This window comes from Grampus griseus (genome assembly GCF_964374135.1).
Source record: "Grampus griseus genome assembly, chromosome: 5".
NCBI lineage: Eukaryota > Metazoa > Chordata > Mammalia > Artiodactyla > Delphinidae > Grampus > Grampus griseus.
Genome location: NC_138998.1, coordinates 131,611,419 through 131,633,294, shown reverse-complemented (window position 1 = coordinate 131,633,294; position 21,876 = coordinate 131,611,419). Strand labels below are relative to the sequence as shown.

Here is a 21,876-nt window from a genome sequence, read left to right as displayed (position 1 = left end):
TGTGTTGGTGTGAATAGGATGATAAGGAAACTCAGACCAAGTCCTGGCTCCTCTCAAGGCAAAAAGATGCCAGGCACTCTTACAGGAATGAGGATGCTGTGTTAGGAATGAGTATTCGCTATAAGTAGAGAAGAGTTGTCAAAACCACTGGGAAGAGCAGACTGAAAGGATGATGGGATAGTGGTAGGGGTCCATCTGAGGCCAAGCATCATGAACTTTTAATTCTTTGCATTTTCTCCATGAGTGCCTTCACCCTAAGAGTAGGAACTGAGAAAGCAGACTCTGTGGGTCGGGTGGAGTGGTATGGGGCATCTAGCAATGGTTGGGTGGGAAGGTCATCAGAGTGGCGGGGAGGGCAGCATGGAAGCAGCTGATCAGAGAATCAAGAGTAGGTACAACAGACAAAGTAAAACCAAGTCCCCAATGTATAGAGGTTTCTGTGACAATAGGAGCAGAGCAGGAGCATGGGAGAAAGAATAAAAAAGGAAGCAGTGGCATCTGGAAGGTGGAACAGAGCCGTACACCGATGACAAAGTCTACAGCACACTCAGTGCTACCAGGTGAAGACATAAGTGTCTGTATCCTGCAGTGAATTGAGTAATAGGGTTGTTGACATCGCCAAGAAGGAGTTGAGAAGGAAAGAAGGAAACTGACATGGTTCCTGAAGTGGTCCAGGACAGAATAAACAGTATTAGATGATACTGGTGATGATTTGGAGGTGGCTAAGCCAGTGGTAGTAGAGTCCTCAGATGATAATAACTAGAAGAAAGCCTGTTGAAAGCGGTGGGGTATGACCTCATCATAGAAGAGTTTAAGGAGCCAGCATGTTAATGAACAATCAAAGCAGCTGCTGAGGTTTAAAGACAAAGCAAGATTTGCTTCAATAAATACTTACACGAGCACTATTTCTCCAGGACGTGTTGGAGAGGTAGGTGTAGATTTTCACTCTTACTTAATACACTGGGTATCATTTGAATGTGCTAGCAGGAGCCTGCATTGCTCTTGTGATGAGAAAAAAATGAAAGAAGCAAAATTAGTCAACGACAAAAGTAGGATTCAAGCCCACAGGGAACAAATACTTTTCCACCACCCCCTTGACTCTGCAGCTGAACAGAACAGGCAGTGGAATGGTTTCTTTAGTCTTCCGAACACTTATCTTTGCTAAATCAACTTAAACCATGTGACCTCATTAACACAAAGAGCAAATGGAAGTGAGTGTTTCAGAAAGATGGAGAGATATATAACCTGTGGTAAATGTTTAACATGCCACACACAGAGATCCAGCCATATTTCATCGGCAGCTGTCTTTTTTTTTTTTTTTTTTGGACTTCAAGTTTCCAGGGAGGAACCCACCCCTACATTCTCTGTGCCTTCATTCCAGCCCCTGACTCGGCAAGAGGTCCTGGAAAGCATCCATGTCATAAACAGAGATGGTGACAAAGAGTAATGATTATAATAGCTACCATGATTGAATGCCTCCTCTGTGCACAGTTTAGGCTCAATACTGTGTGTAGTTTATCCCAGTTAGTCATTAAAATAACTGTGAGCAGGTTATATTAACTCTATCTTGAAGACTGGGTGGTACAGAGCTGCTGTAGGGATTCAGCAATGTCCTCAGGGTACCAGGCTCCTTCACGTTCCTGCTCTGTCCTCAGTGATAGGAATTACTCCCCCAATCTGTGTCTGTGTTCAAGCAGGAAGAAGCAGCAGAAGAGGCAGTACCAGCAAACTTACCTTGTATTGGCCAGAACTAGTGTTTCATTCAGGGATCATGTCGATTAGAGACAACAGAGTCCACTTTAGCTGGTTTAAACACAAAGAGTTCCTTAAGATATACAGAGAGTTCTTAAATCATTGGGGAGGGCTGAAAAGACTTTAGTTGAACTCAGAATGCCACCGTAGAATTGGGTCATCAAGGGAGCTGCTGCCTCTTCCATCATCAGGCAGTTGCTGAATTAAGAGGCCGTTTTCTCCTACAGGAAGCCAGTGCCACAGTCATCGGCTCCAAGGCATCTGCCACAACCTGGAAGCAAGTCAATCAGAAAACACCCCCCACAGCACTAGCTCCCAGATTAGGCCAGTTCTGCCGAGACCCAGGCCAGCAACAGAGATGCTCACAACCCTTCTCTTGCTCTCCACTGAACTCAGTTCCCAAACAAACGCTCATGGTCTTCTCTCCTTGTGACTCAGTTCCGACTCAAGGATAAAGGATCAATAAAACTTAAATCACGTGTGGAGCCCCAGCTGCCATGGCAGTTGAGGACTCTGCAAATTGACTATTTTGGTTTTCCATTCTCTGTAGCAGAGGCAAGCGAGAGAGAAAAGCGTTGGCACAGAGGTTGAGTGCGCCAAGCCATTGTATTAGCCACAATTTTTCTGGAAAGTTGGGAAAGCTGGTGTATGGACAGTCATCCTTCCCTTCTTCCATCCTAGGCATCCCGGCCACACATATCATCTCATTTAATTCTCACCTCAACCTCTCAATGACATATTGCTATCCCCACTTTATAGATGAGCAAACTGAGGCTTATAAAATTTAAATAATAATGTTCAATATCCTTTCATAACCTCAGTGGAATATAATCTGCAAAAAATAATAACTGGATCACTATGTTATACCCCTGAAACTAATGCAATACTGTAAATCAACTAACTGCAATAAATAAAAAATTAAAAGGTAATAATGTTCTAGAAGGTAGCAGAATCGAGATTTGAACTGAAGTCCATGTTCCACCATCCTCATGTGGTAAAATTAATATGTTTGCTTTGCTGAAACTAAACACCAACAATAATGGATTCTCTCTATTCTTAATTCCTTTGCTTCTAAATATGAATCACTGGCTTTCAAAGAATACTCGTAGGTGCTCTCCCATCTCGAAACCTTTGCTCCAGCAAGTTTCTTAATTGCCTGTGTTGCTTGATCCCATGGACCACCTGAGAAGCTTGATGATGTATGTGTCAGGACTGTATGAGGTGAGAAAGGAGGAAACATCCATCAGCTCACATCCTCCATTGGCCAGAGAATCATCCCATGAGGCATTATTGCCCTTTTTCTCCCATATCCGACTACTCATATCCAGCCAGCCTTCCAGGCCCAGATCAAGCACCTTTCCACAGAGACTTCTCCAGTCTCCCTGCCAAAATGTAGTCCTGCATTTTCCGAATCTCCTACATGTTTTCTTTGTACCTCCCTTCAAACATTTCCCACATTCAACATATATAATCACCCCTTTCACATTATAACTTCCTTGAAAACAAGAATGACGACATTTACCTCTATTGTCCTTTAAAACTTCTGGCACAATGCAGGAGTGTAGAAAGGGTTCACCGGATGAATAATAAAGAAATGAATAAATTTCCCTAGGGAGGTGCTCTCTGCTTTAATGTATTGGATAATCTGTATCTGGGTAATTATAAATCAATTACTCTAGTTTTCTAATGTTTTTAAGTAGAAAAATTTTTCTCCATCACCATCATTCACATGATTTCTTCCATAGTGAGCCCTCACCAATTAATGTCATAAAATGTTTTTTACATATTTATTTGATTTTAACATTTTTATAAAAGGAACTAAAAAAAGAGAGAACAGGACAACACGTTTGTTGTTCGTTATTGTTGAAGTATAGTTGATTTACAATGTTGTATTAGTTTCTGGTGTAGAGCAAAGTGATTCAATTATACACACACACACACACACACACACACACACGTATGTTCTTTTTCATATTCTTTTCCATTATATGTTATTACAAGATATTGGGTACAGCTCCCTGTGTTATACAGTAAGACCTTGTTCTTCATCTGTTTTAAATATAGTAGTTTGTATCTGCTAATCACAAACTCCTAATTTATCCCTCCCCCTCCCCTTTCCCCTTTGGTAACCATAGTTGTATGATGCTATCTGGGGGTTGGGGGGGGTTGCGGGATCTTAGTTTCCCAACCGAGGATCGAACCCGCGTCCCCTGCATTGGAAGCGTGGAGTCTTAATCACTGGACCACCAGGGAAATCCCTGGTAACCATAAGTTTATTTTCTGTGTGCGTGAGTCTGTTTCTGTTTTGTAAATAAGTTCATTTGTATCATATTTTAGGGCTGGCTTTGGCAGCACATATACTAAAATTGTATCATATTTTAGATTCCACAGATAAGTGATATCATATGATCTTTGTCTTTCTCTGTCTGACTTACTTCACATAGTGTAATAAACTCTAGGACTACAGCTTTGGAGTTGAAATGAGTTCACTTTCTCTCTGGAAAAACCACAATAGGACAATTTTTATACTAGTTCAGGCATTTGCCATAAGTAACAATTCATTGGACCAAAATGAGTGGAACAAATCATGATAGTGAAAGCATCAAGGAACCTCCATGCTCTACACTTAATTCATTCAATTTCCTGCTACAGTAGAATTTCTTGCATTACTGTTAGCCCTTCAGGTCAGCATAGAGCAGCAGTCTCCTTCATTCCTTCTGGAAACTTTCCACTTTGGAACCCCCAAAAGAGTAGCCAGCAGTCTCCAAGGTGGGTTGTCTCCCACTGTGTGGTTCATGAAACCGGTAGGTGGGCAGCTTCCTTCTGGTTGCCATGGAAACGACCAGGGCCACTGGCTCTCTGAAAACGGAAAAGAACAGCAAGTGCAAGAACAGGCATTCCGTCCGTCCTGACTTGCAGATTATAGCAGCTGTCAAGCCAGAGTGGAGCATCAGGCAGAGATCTGGGAGTGGCGGAGCCAGCCTTGCAGTGGAGCCTGAGATGTAAGTCATTTCTCTGTTCTTTTTTGAAAAGCATGTCTAGCTTAACAGTTTTTAATAGCTTCACAATTTCTGCTGCATGGCAGGAAAGTGCTGGGATGGTTTGAAGAATCACCATCGGCACCACCTTCTTCTTGTAGTGTTTGCATTTCCTGAATATAACGCGTACTTATAAGTCACTTTCACCGGGAAACACTCCTTTAAGCTTCCAGGCATACGAGTTGCTCTTTACTGAGATTCTGCCTTTAAAAGGAAATGTTTTCAGTACATTAAGCAAAGAATGAAATGGTCTTCTCAGTCCCTAAATAGATAAACTCACTTAGGTTAATATTATATAACAAATATCGCCGTGGAATCTGAGCTTCCTGTTTCTATTTTTAAATCTGGCTAAAATAAAATTAAAAAAAGAAAACAAACAAAAAAAATCCGGCTATATTACCCTGTTGGTCTTTAATGCTAAATAACAATTAAATGAAAGAGATTTGTGTCATATCTCTTTTCCTTACCGTGATCACCAGCAAAACTAGGAACTCTCAAAACATTGGCTTTTATTGTTTCTTCACTCTGATTTTATCTAATGGTATTATATTTACTGTTTATTTACACACTATTCATAAGAAAACATAGGAAGACAAGAAGAAACCAAATTTAGATGAGCATCAACATTTGGATTGGTTAACTTTTTAAAAACTTGGTTCTTGCATTCAAAAGTGAAACAAACACGATAAATACTGTAGTAAAACAGTGATGGGGATGTTTTAATCAAAACCAGTAATCCTTACACAGTTCTGCATATATTCATTGTTTAATAAATATGTTTTGGGGCAGTTTTTTAGCAATAAGTGTGTTGGTGTATATTGAGGAAAGGAAATGTTTCAAAAGAATTGTGCATAATATTTATAAAAACCTGTCCTTAAAAACTACCAAAAATATCAGACCTCATTTGCTTGAAATGTTTTTTAATGAAAAGGATGATATTTCGCAAGTTTTTTACTTTTATTTTTATACCAAACAATTCAATGTAATGCATTATTTAAACATAATGCTTGAAAGGAAATAAAGATTTCTCATCATGTTTTTTGACAGAAATTGGGCATTTTCTGAAAATAACAGATTCAATACAGTATCTATGGAAATGAATACTTTTCAACAGTTGACACAGCACTTCCCAATTTTCTTTTTCGCATCAATATTTTTATTGCTTGAACCTAGTGTATGATCCACTTTTAAAATTCAGGGTCTATGGAATTCCCTGGCAGTCCAGTGGTTAGGATTTGTCACTCTCACTGCCAGGGGCCCGGGTTCGATCCCTGGTCAGGGAACTAAGATCTCATAAGCCACACAGTGCAGCCAAAAAAAAAGAAAAAAAATTCAGGGTCCAGTGCCTCGTGTCTCTGTGTCAATGGAGAGAAGAGACAAAGCACACAGTTCCAGGGGTGTGGGATTAAGGGGGCCAGACCTGCCGAGATGGGGGTTGGAGCACCAATGATCTAATTAGCTCAACGTATAGCAAGCCATTCACAGGAAATGCTTGAAGGGTTTGCAACCATTGGTTAATAAACTCTCACAAGAACCTGTGTTGAGTAGAAGAGTGCAGTAGCCACATATTTTAGTTAAGACTTCCCACTGGCTTGCTCTCTGAGAATCTTTGTCCCACATTCCATGACTATGTTAACAGCAGCAGCATTCAACCAATGTTGTCCTTATTTTAAAATCTAATGTATAAGCCATTTCTTTTTTTAAAAAAAAAGGCGTTCTGATGCTTGTGCATGATAGAACGCACTTCATTCCTTTTATTTCCCGTTCATGTAGCGTGAGGTTTCTATGCACACTTGAGGTTAGAGGCCACGGACTCTAGTAATAGAATCCGAGGCACAGAACGTCATGTGAGTAGGAACTTGACCCTGGGGTGGGAAATGAAACTGTAATTTCCACCATGACGCCTTAGAGTATATTTGGCTGTCTGGGTTCAAATCTCAGTTGTTTCTTTCTGGCTCTGTGACTTTGACCAAGCTATTTAACCTCTCTGTGTCTTCATTTTCTGATAAGAAAATGGGGCCATAATATCTACCTTTACGATTATTGTAAGGATGAAATGAAATAAAACATGTAAAATACTTCAAACAGTACCTGGTACAAAAGAAGCACTTATTAAATATTATTCATCTTTGAAAAATATGTGTAGTTCCTGATTTCAGTCATTTTTCAACACACATGGAACTCCCACATTTCTTATGTGAAAGTACGTTGCCTCCTATCGACGACCATTTTCTGTATTTAGCTAGTTTAGCCCTGGGAACACAGGGCTGAGGGGCAATAAAGGTGTGTGTAGTAAAATGTTAGTACAATAACATCTGTTCTCTATCTAGTGGTCTGAACTCTCTTGGGAGTCAAGAGTTGTATATTTGACGAGTTAAGTCTGAGGTGTCTGTTAGCTATTCAGGTAGAGCTATTCAAGTGAGATGTTGGATACATGAGCACGAAGCTCAGGGAAGGGTGTGGGAGCGGTTAGTCATCAGCATGTAGATAATACTGAAATCCAGGGGTTAGCATGCAATCACCAAGGGAGTGGATATACACAGAGAAGAGAGCCAGGCGCCAAGCCAGGAGCATGCAACACTCAGGGAAGACGAGCAGACGTCAGCCGGATACTAAGAAGGAGTTGGCATTGAGGTAGCAAGAGAAACAGGAGCATGTGGTGTCAAGGAAGAACAGAAAGGCCTTTGCTCAGGAAGGAGGGAGCTGGCAACCATGTTGAATGCTGGTGAGAAGTCAAGCAAAATGAGACGAGGACATTAACCATTGGTTTTGGCACATTTGGGGGGTGGGAGTCACTGGGAATCCGATAACAATCATTCCAGTGGAATGACCCTAAGAACAGCCGGCTTAGAGTGGCTTAAAAAATCTAACATAAAACAGGCACTGGGCTCTCAGTATAATTATAGATTTGCTTGCAAAAGCTTGGTTTTAAATTTCTTTTATGGTTAACTGATGTGGACCTATGAGAGGTCTGAGGTAGGCAAGCACTGTCATCCATGAATCTAGCCAATAAAGATCCGTGAAAGATGTGAAGACAGTTTAAGAGATGAGGGTGGTTTCTTAGCAGAAGAGAAATAGAAAACACTCCTGACACAGGGGGCAACATAAGCAGCATGAGGGAGGCACCACACACACACAAAAGAAGACAATACACACACACACACACACACACACACACACACACACATCCATCAGGACTTGTTCTAACAATATTCCCTGATGCCTTTCCATTCCAGTTTTGATCCATTTCCCATAAAATGATCACTTCTCATTTGCATTTCTGAACTGCCTGGGCTCCAAGGTCATTAGGAAGCCAGGATCTTCTCTGTGTCCAGGAGCTTTACAGGATTCCTTTGGAGTCATGCCTAGTCACCATTTCATGGGTATTCAGTTTAGCCCAAATTGTGTTGCCCATATTATCCACTAGAGTTCTGCTCTTGTCACAAAAATAACCTTCAATGAGTCATCAATGAGGTCAGGAGGCATTCTTTTCAAATAAAATTCTTATGTTAGAATAGTTTTAGACTTACAAAAAAGTTGTGAAGATAGCACAGAGAGTTCCCATATACCCCGCACCCAGTCTCCTCTATTATTAACAACTTACATTACTGTATTATACATTTGTCACAATTAATGAATCAATATTGATACATTATTATTATTTTAACTAATATCTATATTTTATTCAGATTTTCTTAGATACCTAATGTCCTTTTTCTGTTCCAGGATCCCATATTACCTTTAGTTGTAGGCACGTAAAAACCCTAAAAAATCTTCCAAGAAAGCAACAAGGTTCAAATTACCTTTGGTTCCAATACTTGTAACTAAAACCACTAAAGGAAAAATTTAACTCTTACTTGTCTAAAATCTAACGGTTGAATACAGATGAAAGGAAAAAGCTTAAGGCTTACATCTTAAGGAAATAGTTTAAGGTATTTTATGGGCTGTAATAATGTACAACTGTAAGTGGAAGGCCTGAATCCCTTTTTATTGTTCTGGAAGCAGGTAATTAAAATATTAAAGGTCTGCCAGCATTTTTTTGTTTCTCATCTCCTAGCAAAGGGATTACTCAGACTTATTTTCCTTGGCAACCTCACACTCATATAATACAGGCCCAGTAATTTGAGCAAAGCTCTCCCTGAATTAGTTTCACAAGACTGGTTGCTTAAATGTTAGATTGTGGGGAAGTTTGCAGCAGGGGTTATTATAATCCCTCAACGGAGAGCAATTAAGGCAATGGCTTCTGATGCCCACAAATATCTGTGAGATCAATATATACTAACTCAACTCATGCCTCCCTGAAGCCTGGGGAAGCCACGTGGAGTGAGGTAGAAGGACGGTGATCTGGGGTCCTGACTCGGGTCTCATGGTCCCTATCCTAGGTGAGTGTGTTTCACCCTTTGTCCCCATCAGATTCACAGAAAAGTTCCAAGGCAACTGCAAACTTAGTCGATGCTCACTGGTAAAGTCACAAGAGGTTGCGGATGCCTCATGGGTCTTTTGCCAGATGTCATTCGGTGACCTTCAAGGAGACTCACAAGCAAGGCGTAAGATGTTGAGTTTAAATTGCCACCCTCTCACCAGTACACAAAATCTCCTTATACTTCCTCTGTCATGGCTGAACCACACGCTGAAATTCCTGCTAAAGAAGAAGATGGATTTTGCTTGCTAATTTGATATGATACACTCCACAATTCCAGGAGGTAAAAGGTAAAAGAGGAAGTAAAGGATCAATAACATGTCTCTCTGACTTAGCTAATATAGGGATTTATTTGGATAATATAAATATTTACGGAGTGCTTCTATGAGTCAGGTGCTAAGGACTGGGGAAACCATGGTCAACTTGAAGACCAGGGGTCTGTCACAATAGAAATCTGGCTGACACAGCATACCAGCAGCAATTGTTCCAGCATCCAATAGACAAACTCGTGGGTGAAATCAACATTCAATTAAGCTGAATGCTTTCAAAACATAAAACGTCTGCTTTTCAGTTCGTTCTTTTAAAAAATAGCTTTATATATATATATATATATATATATAGCTATTTTTAAAAACTATTTATTTATTTTCTTGGCTGCATCAGGTCTGAGTTGTGGCACGCGGGATCTTTGTTGTGGTGCTCGGGTTTCTCTCTAGTTGTGGCACACAAACTCAGTAGCTGTGGCGCGAGGGCTTAGGTGCCCTGCAGCATGTGGGATCTTAGTTCCCCAGCCAGGAATCGAACCTGCGTCCCCTGCATTGGAAGGCGGATTCTTTACCACTGGACCACCAGGAAAGTCCCCAGTTAGTTCTTAATTATCTTAGTCTAGACGCTTTTGAACACTTTAGTTAATTTCTATCATTAACTACGTTTAATCTGAAAGCAGTAATCCAATTGATACTTGAAGAGATCCTGGCTTCACCAACCAGTGGACACAAATAAGGTTTAATTAACACTAATCGCTTGTATCTGGTTGGTTTGTGCTCCCATCTACCTGATACAGGTCCTTGCCTCCTTCCCACCCCCATGTCTACACAATAGAGTCTCCTCTAATCATTTCTTGGGGTCCCCAGGAGTGCCTCACCTGTATTCACAAACGATCCTTTCATGTGCCTCTGTCCCCAGCCACCATTGGATGTCGACTGCCCCCCCATGCCACTGCCATGGGGCTCCCTGTTAACTTGTTGCCCGGAGAGCAGTGTCTGGGGACATCCCAGTCTGTCCTCCAGGAGAGGCCAAATGATGCTATCTGCCCCTTATCCCTCGCTGTTTCAGAGCTGAGCTGCCCTCAGTGCAGAAGTGGGGAGAATGACTCTGTCCCCTGCTCAGTGTCACACTTTCTCACCTGGGCAGGGGCCACTGTGCCCCGAATCTCCGAGTTCTTGAGAGCCGTCCATACAGTATCTGCCTACAACTCCACTGGACTCAGCCCAAGGCTTTAATTAGTCTGGGTTAAGAAGAGGCAAGTGCTGTCCCGTCCCTCCACCCAGTCCTGCCCCAGACCCTCACACATCATCTTTACTCTTCCTTCTTTTTTCTCAACAATTCCACATATACAAATAACCACCTGGATACGGTCACCCTCTGAACTCATGAGACGTGTCCAGATGCATCTGTTCAGACTGGGCTGGGTCCAATACAGGGCGGCTACTCTATGACAGCTCCGAGCTTGGTACTACAGAAGAATGGAAAGGAGTTTAGGACATTGTTACCCTAAGAGCTTATGATCCAGTCTAGTGAGAGTAATAAGACACATGACACAACTAGTGAATACTGCAGGGCTGTGAATAAAGAGGAGCTAGTGTGCTTGATCCAAAAGTGGTTTGATTGGGTGGTTTTGTTTCCTCATAATTTCCATATTCCTTTCCTATCACCATTCTAACAAATTCCCACAAACTTAGTGGCTTAAAACAACACAAATTTATTCTTTCACATTTCTGGAGGTCAGAGGTCCAAAATCAGTCTGACTCCGCTAAATTCAAGGTACTGGCAGGGCTAATCCTTCTGGAGACTCCAAAGGAGAATCCATTTCTTGCCTCTCCCAGCTTCTAGAGGCTGCTGGCATTCCTTGGATTATGGCCACATCACTCCAGTCTCTGCTTCCGTTGTCACTTTTTCTTCTCTCTCTCTTCCTGTATCCCTCTTAGAAGGACCTTTGTGATTTCGTTGGGCCTACCCAGATAATCCAGGATAATTTCCCCATCTCAAGATCTTTAACTCAATCACGTATGTAAAATCCTCCTTGCTTTGTAAGGTAATATTCACAGGTTCTAAGGATAAATAAGGACATGGATATCTTTAGGGGCTGCTATTCAGACACCACAATATCCAGCAAACACAGTAGAAGACCAGAAAGAAAGTGTTTTGATCATATCCCATGCTCTTGCTGTCTCTGTAAACATTTTACACACATTTAAATGAGTAGAAATGGGAATTGGACAGTTATTTCCATTTACCAGACTTGCTTACTAATAATTTCAAGGCCTCGTATTCCTCAGAATTTACAAGAGGACATTTGTAAATTACGTTCAAGAAAAAATGATACAGGAAGATCTTTTTGTTTTATGCTGAGCCTGTTCTCTGTTCAAATTTTCAATGCAAGCAGTGCATTAAATTAAGCATTACTTTGGATTTTGGGGAAGGTGGCTTTTGGGATGTTCTAATATCCCAAATATATATATATTCCTATTATCACTATAATGCTGACATTACAAAATGCCGTAGTTTATGAATAGTACTATAGTACTCTGTGTATTATAGTTGCTTATGAGTAGTGGTAATAGTACTTACAAACAGCATTAATAGACTATATATTATGACATGCACCTTGCTTTACTCTTATTATAACCTTGTGTGGTAGGTATTATCATTCCCATGCCATATTGAGAAAAATGACTCAGAAAAGCTCTTTGGCCCAAAAATATTCAGTGAGTTTAACAATCACAAAAATGCTTTAAATTGTGTCCCCTGAAGACCCGAATTGGATGCTTGAAGCTAATTTGGCCTAAATTCCAACTTATGGAGACATGAACTTGTATCTCCTCTTTTTCTAGATGAGGAAATCTATCAGATGATAGCAAATAGTGTAGGTCTTACTGTATAAATCAAATGAGAAATTGATCCCATCAGAATCACAGCAAACCCCGTTTCCTGCCTCTCACGATGAACCATGTGAACTTCGATGAAGGGGAAGTGATTTTTGTCGACAGAGACTTTACAAGGTGGTGACTTCAGAATGACTTGGAAGGGTGTGTGAAAATTCAGTGGCTCGTACCAGGGATGGGGAGTGTGCCGTTGTGGAATGTGAAGAAGAAAGAAAAGACAACACTTATCCTAGTAAGAAAACATGGGGGAGAAACCCAAATTCGCTTTCAACATTATAAGCTTTGAAATATTAAGCAATAAGAACATTATTCCTCTTTCCAATATCATCTTATGTAGTGCTTCTCTCTAAACTGTCCCCTGAAGTGCCCTTGTGGAGCAGAGCCAAGGAAAAGGAAAACGCTAAAAATCTTTTTTTTTCAAGAAATCCTTCTCAAGATCCTCCACCTAAAGCCTTCATCCAGCAGCTCTGCGAGCTCCTCACCCACAGAACAGAGTAGCCAACGTTTCCTCCCTGACCTCCATGGGAAGGGTGATTGCACAGCCACAAACGAGTGGGAACTGGGCCTGAGAACAGGTGGCCACACAATTCTGGGTCCTAGAAAGGAGTCTCACCCCACACTTCTCCTGTATTTCTATTTAACCCTCGCTATCCCTCTAACAAGGGGCAAGGTAGGGATAAGGCTTAAAGCGCAATCCCCTTGGGCAAGAAGGTGTTTACTTAAGTCTGCACTAAGGCTTAACCACGTGATATTAGACCCCTGTATGAGTGAGCTTTTAGCACCAGGCATCTGAAAAGAGTGGATGAGGGGATGACCAAGGAATTAAGAGGAAGGCACAGCAAGGGGACAGCAGGGCAGGAGCCTCGACCTCATTCCCACCTCCTCAATCCCACTCTCTTGTGCCCTCTACCCCCTCAAGGATTCCAGATAGTGAAATAAATTTATCTGGAGAGCCTGGAGTTAGAAGGAGTCAGCAAGTGGAGAGAGATAAACGTTCAAAGAAAATACAAAAGAAAAGCATTTTCTCACTTAGAACTCATTGTTTTCTGGTCTCTGCCCCTCTGATTCAATCTCCACCTGGCACCTGCATGAACTTCCTTAAGCACAGATCTACACGGGTCTCCCCTGCTTACAAGCCTTCAGCGCCTCACTTTTGCCTCTAGCAGGGGCCTCCAAAGGGGGGGTGTACATCAAAGGGGGTACACGAGCCAGTGGGGTAGAGCTGACAATACTCAAACTTCCATTTTTATTTTTCATCTGAAGTATTTAAAATTCTACTCTTCGTGTACAGTATAATTACGGTATTTCTAATACCTTTATAAATTAAAAATTATATCTACTGGGGAGGGGTTCTATTGGTGGGGTGAAGATCAGAAGCGTTTGGACATCAAACCGCTTAGCTTGGCTGGCACAGTCCCAGCCTCATGGCCCCAAGACATGCCAAGTACTCTAGTCTGAGATTTTGCTCAAGCAAGTCCTCTATATGCAGCACCTCAGCTTTCCTCACCCCATCCCCTCTCTCCTCAGTCCCATAGCACCATCTCTGGGAGTCTTTCCCATTTCTCCCTGCCCAACACTTGGTCTGTGTCTTTAATAAGCACTCACCATGCACATCACCTTAGAGTTGGTTGCCCAGTTGTTTGTTCCCAGAGTACATGCGATGTTCCTTGAGCAACCCATTAGACTCCAGCAGTGAGCGAGGCCATCTTAACTGCTGTCCATGTCAGCAGGCAGTGTGTGCCCTTTTGACAAAATACACTCCAAGAGTATGGGTACGCATCTCACTTTGTGGGTACACCTAAGATTCCAAATTGTCTCCTTTTCAGGAATTCCTCTCATTTTCAGCACCTCCAAATCTTTAAGGATTTTTGCAGGGACACACTCTGGGGATTACATTTGCGAGAGACATCCTCACTTAGCTCCGCAAGTCCTGCTTCAAAGTGGGTTTCTTGGGATGCCCAGACGCTGGATTTCTTCTCCCTTTCTTCCCCGTGCTGCGTTCAGATTTATAGTTCAGACTGTCTGCTTCTTGCTGGAGCATCTCATCCGCGTCTGCTTCTCTTCTCCAGTTTCTTCAATTGAGTCTTTCCCTTAATTGTCTTTGCACTTAAAAACAAATCACTTCTAATTTCAAATTCAACTTACATCTGAATTAAAATTTGAAATCACTCAATTTTTGATTGCTGTAAGGATTTGGAGAGTGTCGCTCTATTTTCCCACAATCGTTATGTCTTGTTTTTTGTGTTAAGACTATCGAATTCAAAGCATCATTCTTCATGACATTTCAAATCAGTTTCAGGCAAATGGTCCAAATGCTATCCTCCCGCTGACACAATATCTCCTTACTAGTAATACCTTCTTATAAACAAAACTAGTCCAGTTTGAAACATTCCTTTTGGAGCCAAGTATAAACATTATCTACATTTGGGGTGTAATCCTAGATTGAGAAGGAATCTGTGTGGAATTTGTTTTGAAGTAACTGATGTCTGTATCTGCTCAATTCAGGAGTCTTTGCTTTCATGCAGCTAGCTGCTAGTATTAATTGCTCTCAGGATTTCTCCAACTGAGATATAAAAATATTTCAAATGAGTCTGAATAGGAACTCTGGTTTCTAAACATGTTCAGTGATTCAATGATCAAAGATTTAACGGCCATACATGGTTTTCAGCATCTTGCCTGAAAAGTTTAGGTGGACTCACACCACCTGAGCTTCTTTTGCCATGGTTGCATAAAGCTGTTCATTGTATCTCACAACCTAGGTACGTCAGAAACTTCTAGTGCCCACCAATACCCACATTCTCCTCTCCTCTCCTGGCAAAGTGCTGGGCTTCATTTCCAAGCTGCTTGCAGCCACGTGGTGCCATGTGGCTGAGTTCCGGCCCATGAAATGTGGGCAGAAAATACTGTGGAGGGGACTCCCCTGCTAATCCAGTGGTTAAGACTCCCCGCTTCCCCTGCAGAGTGTGCAGGTTCGATCCCTGGTCAGGAAACTAAGATCCCGCATGCCGCGCAGTACGGCCAAAAAAAAAAAGAAAAAAAATACTGTGGAGGAGCTGAGGGCCCTAGAAGTTGGCCTAAATACATACATACATAAAGCCTGAGTCGCTGAATGACTGTGGAGCGGAGCACACCCTCCCTACCTCCACCCCCCTTTAATGGCATTAGGCTGTATGTAAGGGAGGAATGAACCTTTGCCCTAGTTTCACTGTGCATTTGTTCATTAGTGGGCAGACTCCAGCATGGCATAAGCAGAATGGCCACACATAAAACCCACGCCCCCTGCCCCTCCCTATGCCCCTGGCCCTCCCTATGCCCCAACCCTAGGGGTGTGGAGGGGGCTTATATTAGGACACAGTCTGTAAATCTCAATGATGGAGCCCACAAAAAACTGGGATGCTGAGAAATGATCTGTCAGAGGAAGTCAGAGGATTCCAGCCCCACAGGACCCCTCGACTGCCCCTTCCCACTACCACCTCTGCCAACCTCATATCCTGTCAATCTCTCTATCCTACTTTTGATTTGAAAAATTCTGGTCACTCTATGCTAATTACGTAGGTAATTTTCCTTTTATGTTTCTCACTCAAGAAATATTTCTCTAAGCAGATATTATGAACTTAGCCACTCCCAGGCAGTCCTAGGTACAGACTTAATATCCCATACAAATTGTTATTATAATTATTACCACATTACTGTGTGATCATTGGTTCCAGTGTGTCTTTGACTGGGGTATAAGCCCTTGACGAAGCTCCTACTAGCTTTATCTTCTAGCACAGTGCCTAGCGCAAAGCAAGCGCTCAACAAATGTTTACCGAGTGACTGAAAAATCATAGTTCGCCAAATGTCAGCGTACCAAGACACTTTTAATCGCTTCTTATAGATATCCCAGTTCAGATTGGCTTGAGTAGGGAAAACAACTTGGCTCATATATTTTTAAAAAATCAAGGAAGAAATAAAAAAAAACAAAAAAAAAAATCAAGGAAGAATGTCAGGCGTGGCTTGATCTGGGCGCTGAGAAAAAGACTGTTAGGAATGTCTCTCTACTTCTTGTCTCTGTTTTCCTCTGTGTTGGCTTCATTCTCAAGCTCACCCATTCTGGACACAAGGCAGTTACCGATAGATTCGTATTTCCCTTCTACAAGCTGAGCAACCCCCAGAGAAAAGAGTGTCTTTCCCAACAGTGCCCCCCCTACCATGGGCAGGAGCAGGTCAAGGGGCGGGGGCAATGTGAGGTATCTGTGCTCGCTCTGCTTATGCCAGGCTGGAATTTGCCCACAGATGAAGAGATACATAGTGAAAGTAGGGTGTTCATAATCCACGTTCAACAAACCTAAAGAAAGAAATCCATGATAAAGCTGAAGGAGATCCTTAAAAAACTAAAAATAGGGCTTCCCTGGTGGCGCAGTGGTTGAGAGTCCGCCTGCCGATGCAGGGGACACGGGTTCGTGCCCCGGTCCGGGAAGATCCCACATGCTGCGGAGCAGCTGGGCCCGTGAGCCATGGCCGCTGAGCCTGCGCGTCCGGAGCCTGTGCTCTGCAAAGGGAGAGGCCACAACAGTGAGAGGCCCGCGTACCACAAAAAAAAAAAAAAACAACTAAAAATAAAGCTACTGTATGATCCAGCAATCCCACTCCTAGGCATATATCTGGAGAAAACCATAATTCGAAAAGATACATGCACCCCAATGTTCACTGCAGCACTATTTACAATAGCCAGGACATAGAAGTAACCTAAATGTCCATTGACAGAGGAGTGGATAAAGAAGATGTGGTACATATATACAATGGAACATTACTCAGCCATAAAAAAGAACAAAGTAATGCCATTTGCAGGAACATGGATGGACCTAGGGATTGTCATACTGAGTGAAGTAAGTCAGACAAAGACAAATAGCATATGATATCGCTTATATGTGGAATCTAAAAAAAAGGGTACAAATGAACTTATTTACAAAACAGAAGTAGAGTCACAGGTATAGAAAATAAACTTACGGTTACCAGGGGATAAGCGGGGGGGGGGGATAAATTGGAAGTTTGGGATTGACATATACACACTACTATATATAAAATAGATAACTAATAAGAACCTACTGTATAGCACAGGGAACTCTATTCAATACTCTGTAATGGTCTATATGGGAAAAGAATCTAAAAAAAGAGTGGATATATGTATATGTATAGCTGATTCAGTTTGCTGTATACCTGAAACTAACACAACATTGTAAATCAACTATACTCCAATAAAAATTAAAAAAAAAAAACTGAAGGAGAAAAATGTCCAACTAGCATCTCTGTGGAAACCCCATCAATTGGTTACCAGGGATACTTGTCCCCCTCTGTAACCCTTCATGAGGCTTCAGGCATCTGGCCTCCTTGTTCTGGCCTTCAAGTTCCCTGATGTCCGGAAGGCAGCGCCCTCACTGCTGAGGCCCAGCCAGGGCCTTGACTGCTAGGAAGTTGCTCACAAATCCCTTTGGGGATCTCCAGCTCCACTGGAGAGCTCCAGGAAATCCATATCTTTTTCCCTTCTTACCGCTTGTCTTCTTCCATGCACGCCTCTGAATGGTAACAGCACCTAAAAGAATGAGGTAGACACTTTGGTCACCAGGTTCCAGCTGATGTATAGATGCCCATCCCTCCCTTTCCCTCTAAGGCTGGGGTCAGAGCAGGCCATTGATACGATGACAGCATTCCTAGTTCTGGGATGCTGGGGTTACTGGGACATGAAGTCCTAGAAACCTCCTGTGGAATCTGGGACAGGTGATCATCTAAAATTATCTGTATTTAGTAAATTATGCACTGTTCCTTACTAAGTGGGGTATTTGCCACCACATTCTAACACAATTTAAAACTGTTAAGCCTCTCGTTCAGGGAGAATTCTGGATCTACATGTTTCTCAAAGCCCTTTCTTTTACTACAAAATGAACTAATGAATAAATCCTTTAAGAAAACCCTGTGCCATGGACCTAGAGATTGTCATACTGAGTGAAGTAAGTCAGACACAGAAAGACAAATATCATATGATATCGCTCATATGTGGAATCTAAAAAATGGTACAAATGAACCTATTTACAAAACAGAAATAGAGTTACGGATGTAGAAAACAAACTTACAGTTACCAAGGGGAAAGGTGGGGGAGGGATAAAGTGGGAGATTGGGATTGACATATACACACTACTATATGTAAAATGGATAACTAATAAGAACCTACTGCATAGCGCAGGGAACTCTACTCAGTACTCTGTAATGACCTATATGGGAATAGACTCTCAAAAAGAGTGGATCTATGTATATGTATAACTGATTCACTTTGCTGTACACCTGAAACTAACACAACATTGTAAATCAACTATACTCCAATAAAAATTAATTAAAAAACCTATTTGAAAAATCCATTTTTAGAAAGAATAAAAACACTACTTATACTTAAAAAAAAAAAGAAGAAAACCCTGTGCCAACTTCAAGATAAACACAAACACTATCAGACGCCTTAACCAGTCTCCCGACTGGATTTTAGCCTACCTCTCTCCTATGATCCTATATTTGTGTGTACATTCAGGAGAGCTTTCTCGGTTCAGCCTTCCTGGTCTTCCTCTTTTGCAGACGAGCCCTTGGGGCAGGGTCCGGCTCTTGCCCATTTTTGTTTCTTCTGCTTGGCCTTACCTGACTCCTGCCTTTGCCTCCTTTCCCTTCCCTACTCTCATAGCCTCTGGTCCTCACACGTAGGCCTGACCCACCTTGGGCTCTGGAAGCAGAATCAAGTCCTTTAGAACATAAGCTCATTGTCTTATTCTGGGCTGTATCCCCTGGGCTAGCAAAGTACCTGCCACCTAGTAAACTCCCAATGGGCATTTGTTGAATAAATGGATGTATTAGGATTGCTGTGAACCAATGTCTTACCATCCATTCAAGTTTACTTGACTGAGCTGATTTTTAATCTCCCAGCACTCACGCCACCAACCTGTTGATGGACTTGTGCTGCCTGCCTGTGTACCTGACCCCAGCGTTTTTAGCTCTGCCCCCCACCTTAGATTTCACATTGACTTACTCTGCCATCTTGTAGCCTCATCTTACTCCCTGAGGGATGCAGGTCTGCCTAGCTTCTTTCCTGCTGTCACCATCCTCTTTGGACACATGTGTACCTCCCTGGAGTGACCTTCCATCAATCCTTCCTTGCCACGCTTCCTGCAGGGGGCCATCACTAGCTCTGGACTCTCCTATTCAGAGGTCTTATCCCCAGCATCTTGCCATGCCTACCACCATAGGTATAGATGCACTGAACTGTATTGTTTGGTCTGTCTGTTCAGTCATCAGCTAACTCAGGAGAAATTTCCTTAGTTTTGCAAAACTGAAATCTGGTGCCCTATTTCGTAATGTCTTATTCCAAGCACACCATAAAAGAAGACCATAGGTCTATTATACGCCAGGCACTGCAAGGCATTTGCCCCCAAATTGGACATCAGGGTTGCTCTTTAAATTAAACAAGCATTCCTACCTTATTTAGGTCATTTAACAGTGCTTATACATTGCTTCCTTTTGGAGCCCTATAGTAAGTTATTGAATAAAGTCAATTTATAAAATTTGTTCGGGGAAAGGAGTAGATAAATCAGGATCATTGTGATTAACTGGTGTGTGATTAATCTTTTCATTGTCGAGTAACACAGTTAAAGTGGATTCTAATTCTGGACTAGGAGACCAGGAAAAGTATGAATGGTCCTACAAACATTAATTAATATGATCGAGGGGAGCATGTTTGTCTAGTTAGAAATTGAAGTTTACCATTAACTAAATGTTTCACCGGTATTCATGCTGTGTTAACAGGTAGCACGTGGGTAGCTGATTCCGACAAGGAACTGTTTGTCTCCTGAATTCCAGGAAGTCAGATATTGAGGGGGGGTGGGGATATGTGCCTGTTTAGAGAGTAGTCAGGTATTCAGTACTGGCAACGGGAAGTTTGGAGGAAGTTTGGAAGTACGCGCTTAGAACACTCCAAATCCCTGCCCACAGACAGGCTGCGGTAGGTCTCCTGTCCGGCATCTGCTCTTGCTTACTTGTTGGCATGTTAGTCTCACTACCAACAGACATCACGGGGAGTTTTACCCCTCAGGTGGGCAGAGTTCATGGGATTGGCTGAGGCCTCCCAGGAGGTTCTGAGAAAAGAGCGTTGCCTGCACTTGGGCTCCTAGCATTGCCTGCCTTTGCTAGAAACTGCAAGAGAGAAAGTTTAAGACGGGTTATGTAGGGGGCTCCTTTTCCGGAAGCTGCACGTTTCTAATGAGAGGCTGTGATCGCAGAGCTGCACGTTTTCTTTCAGGTGAGTTCCAGTGAATCGGCTCATGAAGGGGAAGCTCGCTGGCCCACCCTGAGACAAGAATGGTACCACCCTCTGGGTGCAGCCTCCTTGTGCTCGGTGCGCTGGGCGTCTTTGCACTTGGCTGCTTCGCGAGAGCTCAGAAGAACGGCACGCTAATTTTCACGAAGGAAAACACCATTCGGAAGTGCAGCTGCTCTGCAGACATCCGGGACTGTGACTACAGTTTGGCCAACCTGATGTGCAGCTGTAAAACCGTCCTGCCTTTTGCAGTCGAGCAAACCAGCTACAATGACCATCTGACCATCTGGTTCACAGACACATCTGCACTGGGACCCCTGTTGAACTTCACGCTGGTCCGGGACCTGAAGCTTTCTCTGTGCAGTGCCAACGTTCTCCCCACTGAGTACCTGGCTATTTGCGGTCTGAAGAGGCTTCGCATCAGCACCGAGGCCAAGCATCCCTCCCCAGAGCAGAGTTTACTCATCCACGATGGTGGGGAGAGAGAATCCAGAGAGAAGCCCATGTTGTTACACCAAGGCTGGCAAACCTGTATGTATATCTCCTTCTTAGACATGGCACTTTTCAACAGGGAGTCATCCTTAAAATCATACAGTATTGCAAACTCTGCCAGCATGGCCAGCAACTTCCCCTACTTTTCCTACTTTAAAACCTTCCCAGTTCTAAGCAACAAAAGCTATGTTGTCACATTCATTTACTAACGTTGTAGCTGTGTCCAACCTTTGGGACCTCGGGCACATTATGGATCATTTCAACAAGGAATCTGTGAACAAGGTCATGGGTATTCCTATCCTCAACTTCACTTCACCCCCAGCCCCCATTCTGCCGGCCCCCTCTGCTCTGCCCATGCCCATCCATGGTAAAACAAAATAAAAAGAGCCAAAAAACCTACTTGATTCAGTCCAGAAACGAGCCTTGAGGGCCAACCAGAGGCTAGGTCCTTGCTACTGGGGGCAAGTGGAGAAATGTCAGATCAGAAATGGAGAGACCAGTGCACCCCAGGAACTGCTTAGTGGAGCTCAGCAGAGGGGGTGACCCCCAAGAAAGGCGCCTTCCTTCAAAACATTGCCTTAATTTTTTTTTTTTTTTTTTGCTTCATTTTGTTAGATAGGTTGGAATTCCCCTAAGTGGAGAATGATAGACTTCAGCATTTTGAGACTGTGATTGCCACAG

The 21,876-nt window shown here is 42.6% G+C and overlaps 1 protein-coding gene across 2 annotated transcripts; it reads left to right on the top strand.

The window, feature by feature from the left end:
• Positions 1 to 4,657: 4,657 nt before the first annotated feature.
• EPCIP (exosomal polycystin 1 interacting protein) lies at positions 4,658 to 21,404 on the top strand (the record flags this gene model as incomplete). 2 transcript variants are annotated; one of them, XM_082655048.1, is made up of 2 exons in its annotated part: positions 4,658 to 4,754; positions 20,686 to 21,404. In XM_082655048.1, exon 2 carries the CDS (start codon positions 20,745 to 20,747, stop codon positions 21,402 to 21,404), a length of 660 nt encoding a protein of 219 aa, XP_082511174.1. In that variant the 5' UTR covers positions 4,658 to 4,754; positions 20,686 to 20,744. The 2 variants fall into 2 exon arrangements, with proteins under 2 accessions (XP_082511174.1, XP_082511175.1); XM_082655049.1 differs by lacking the exon at positions 4,658 to 4,754 and adding an exon at positions 20,314 to 20,388.
• Between the last annotated feature and the right edge of the window lie 472 nt (positions 21,405 to 21,876).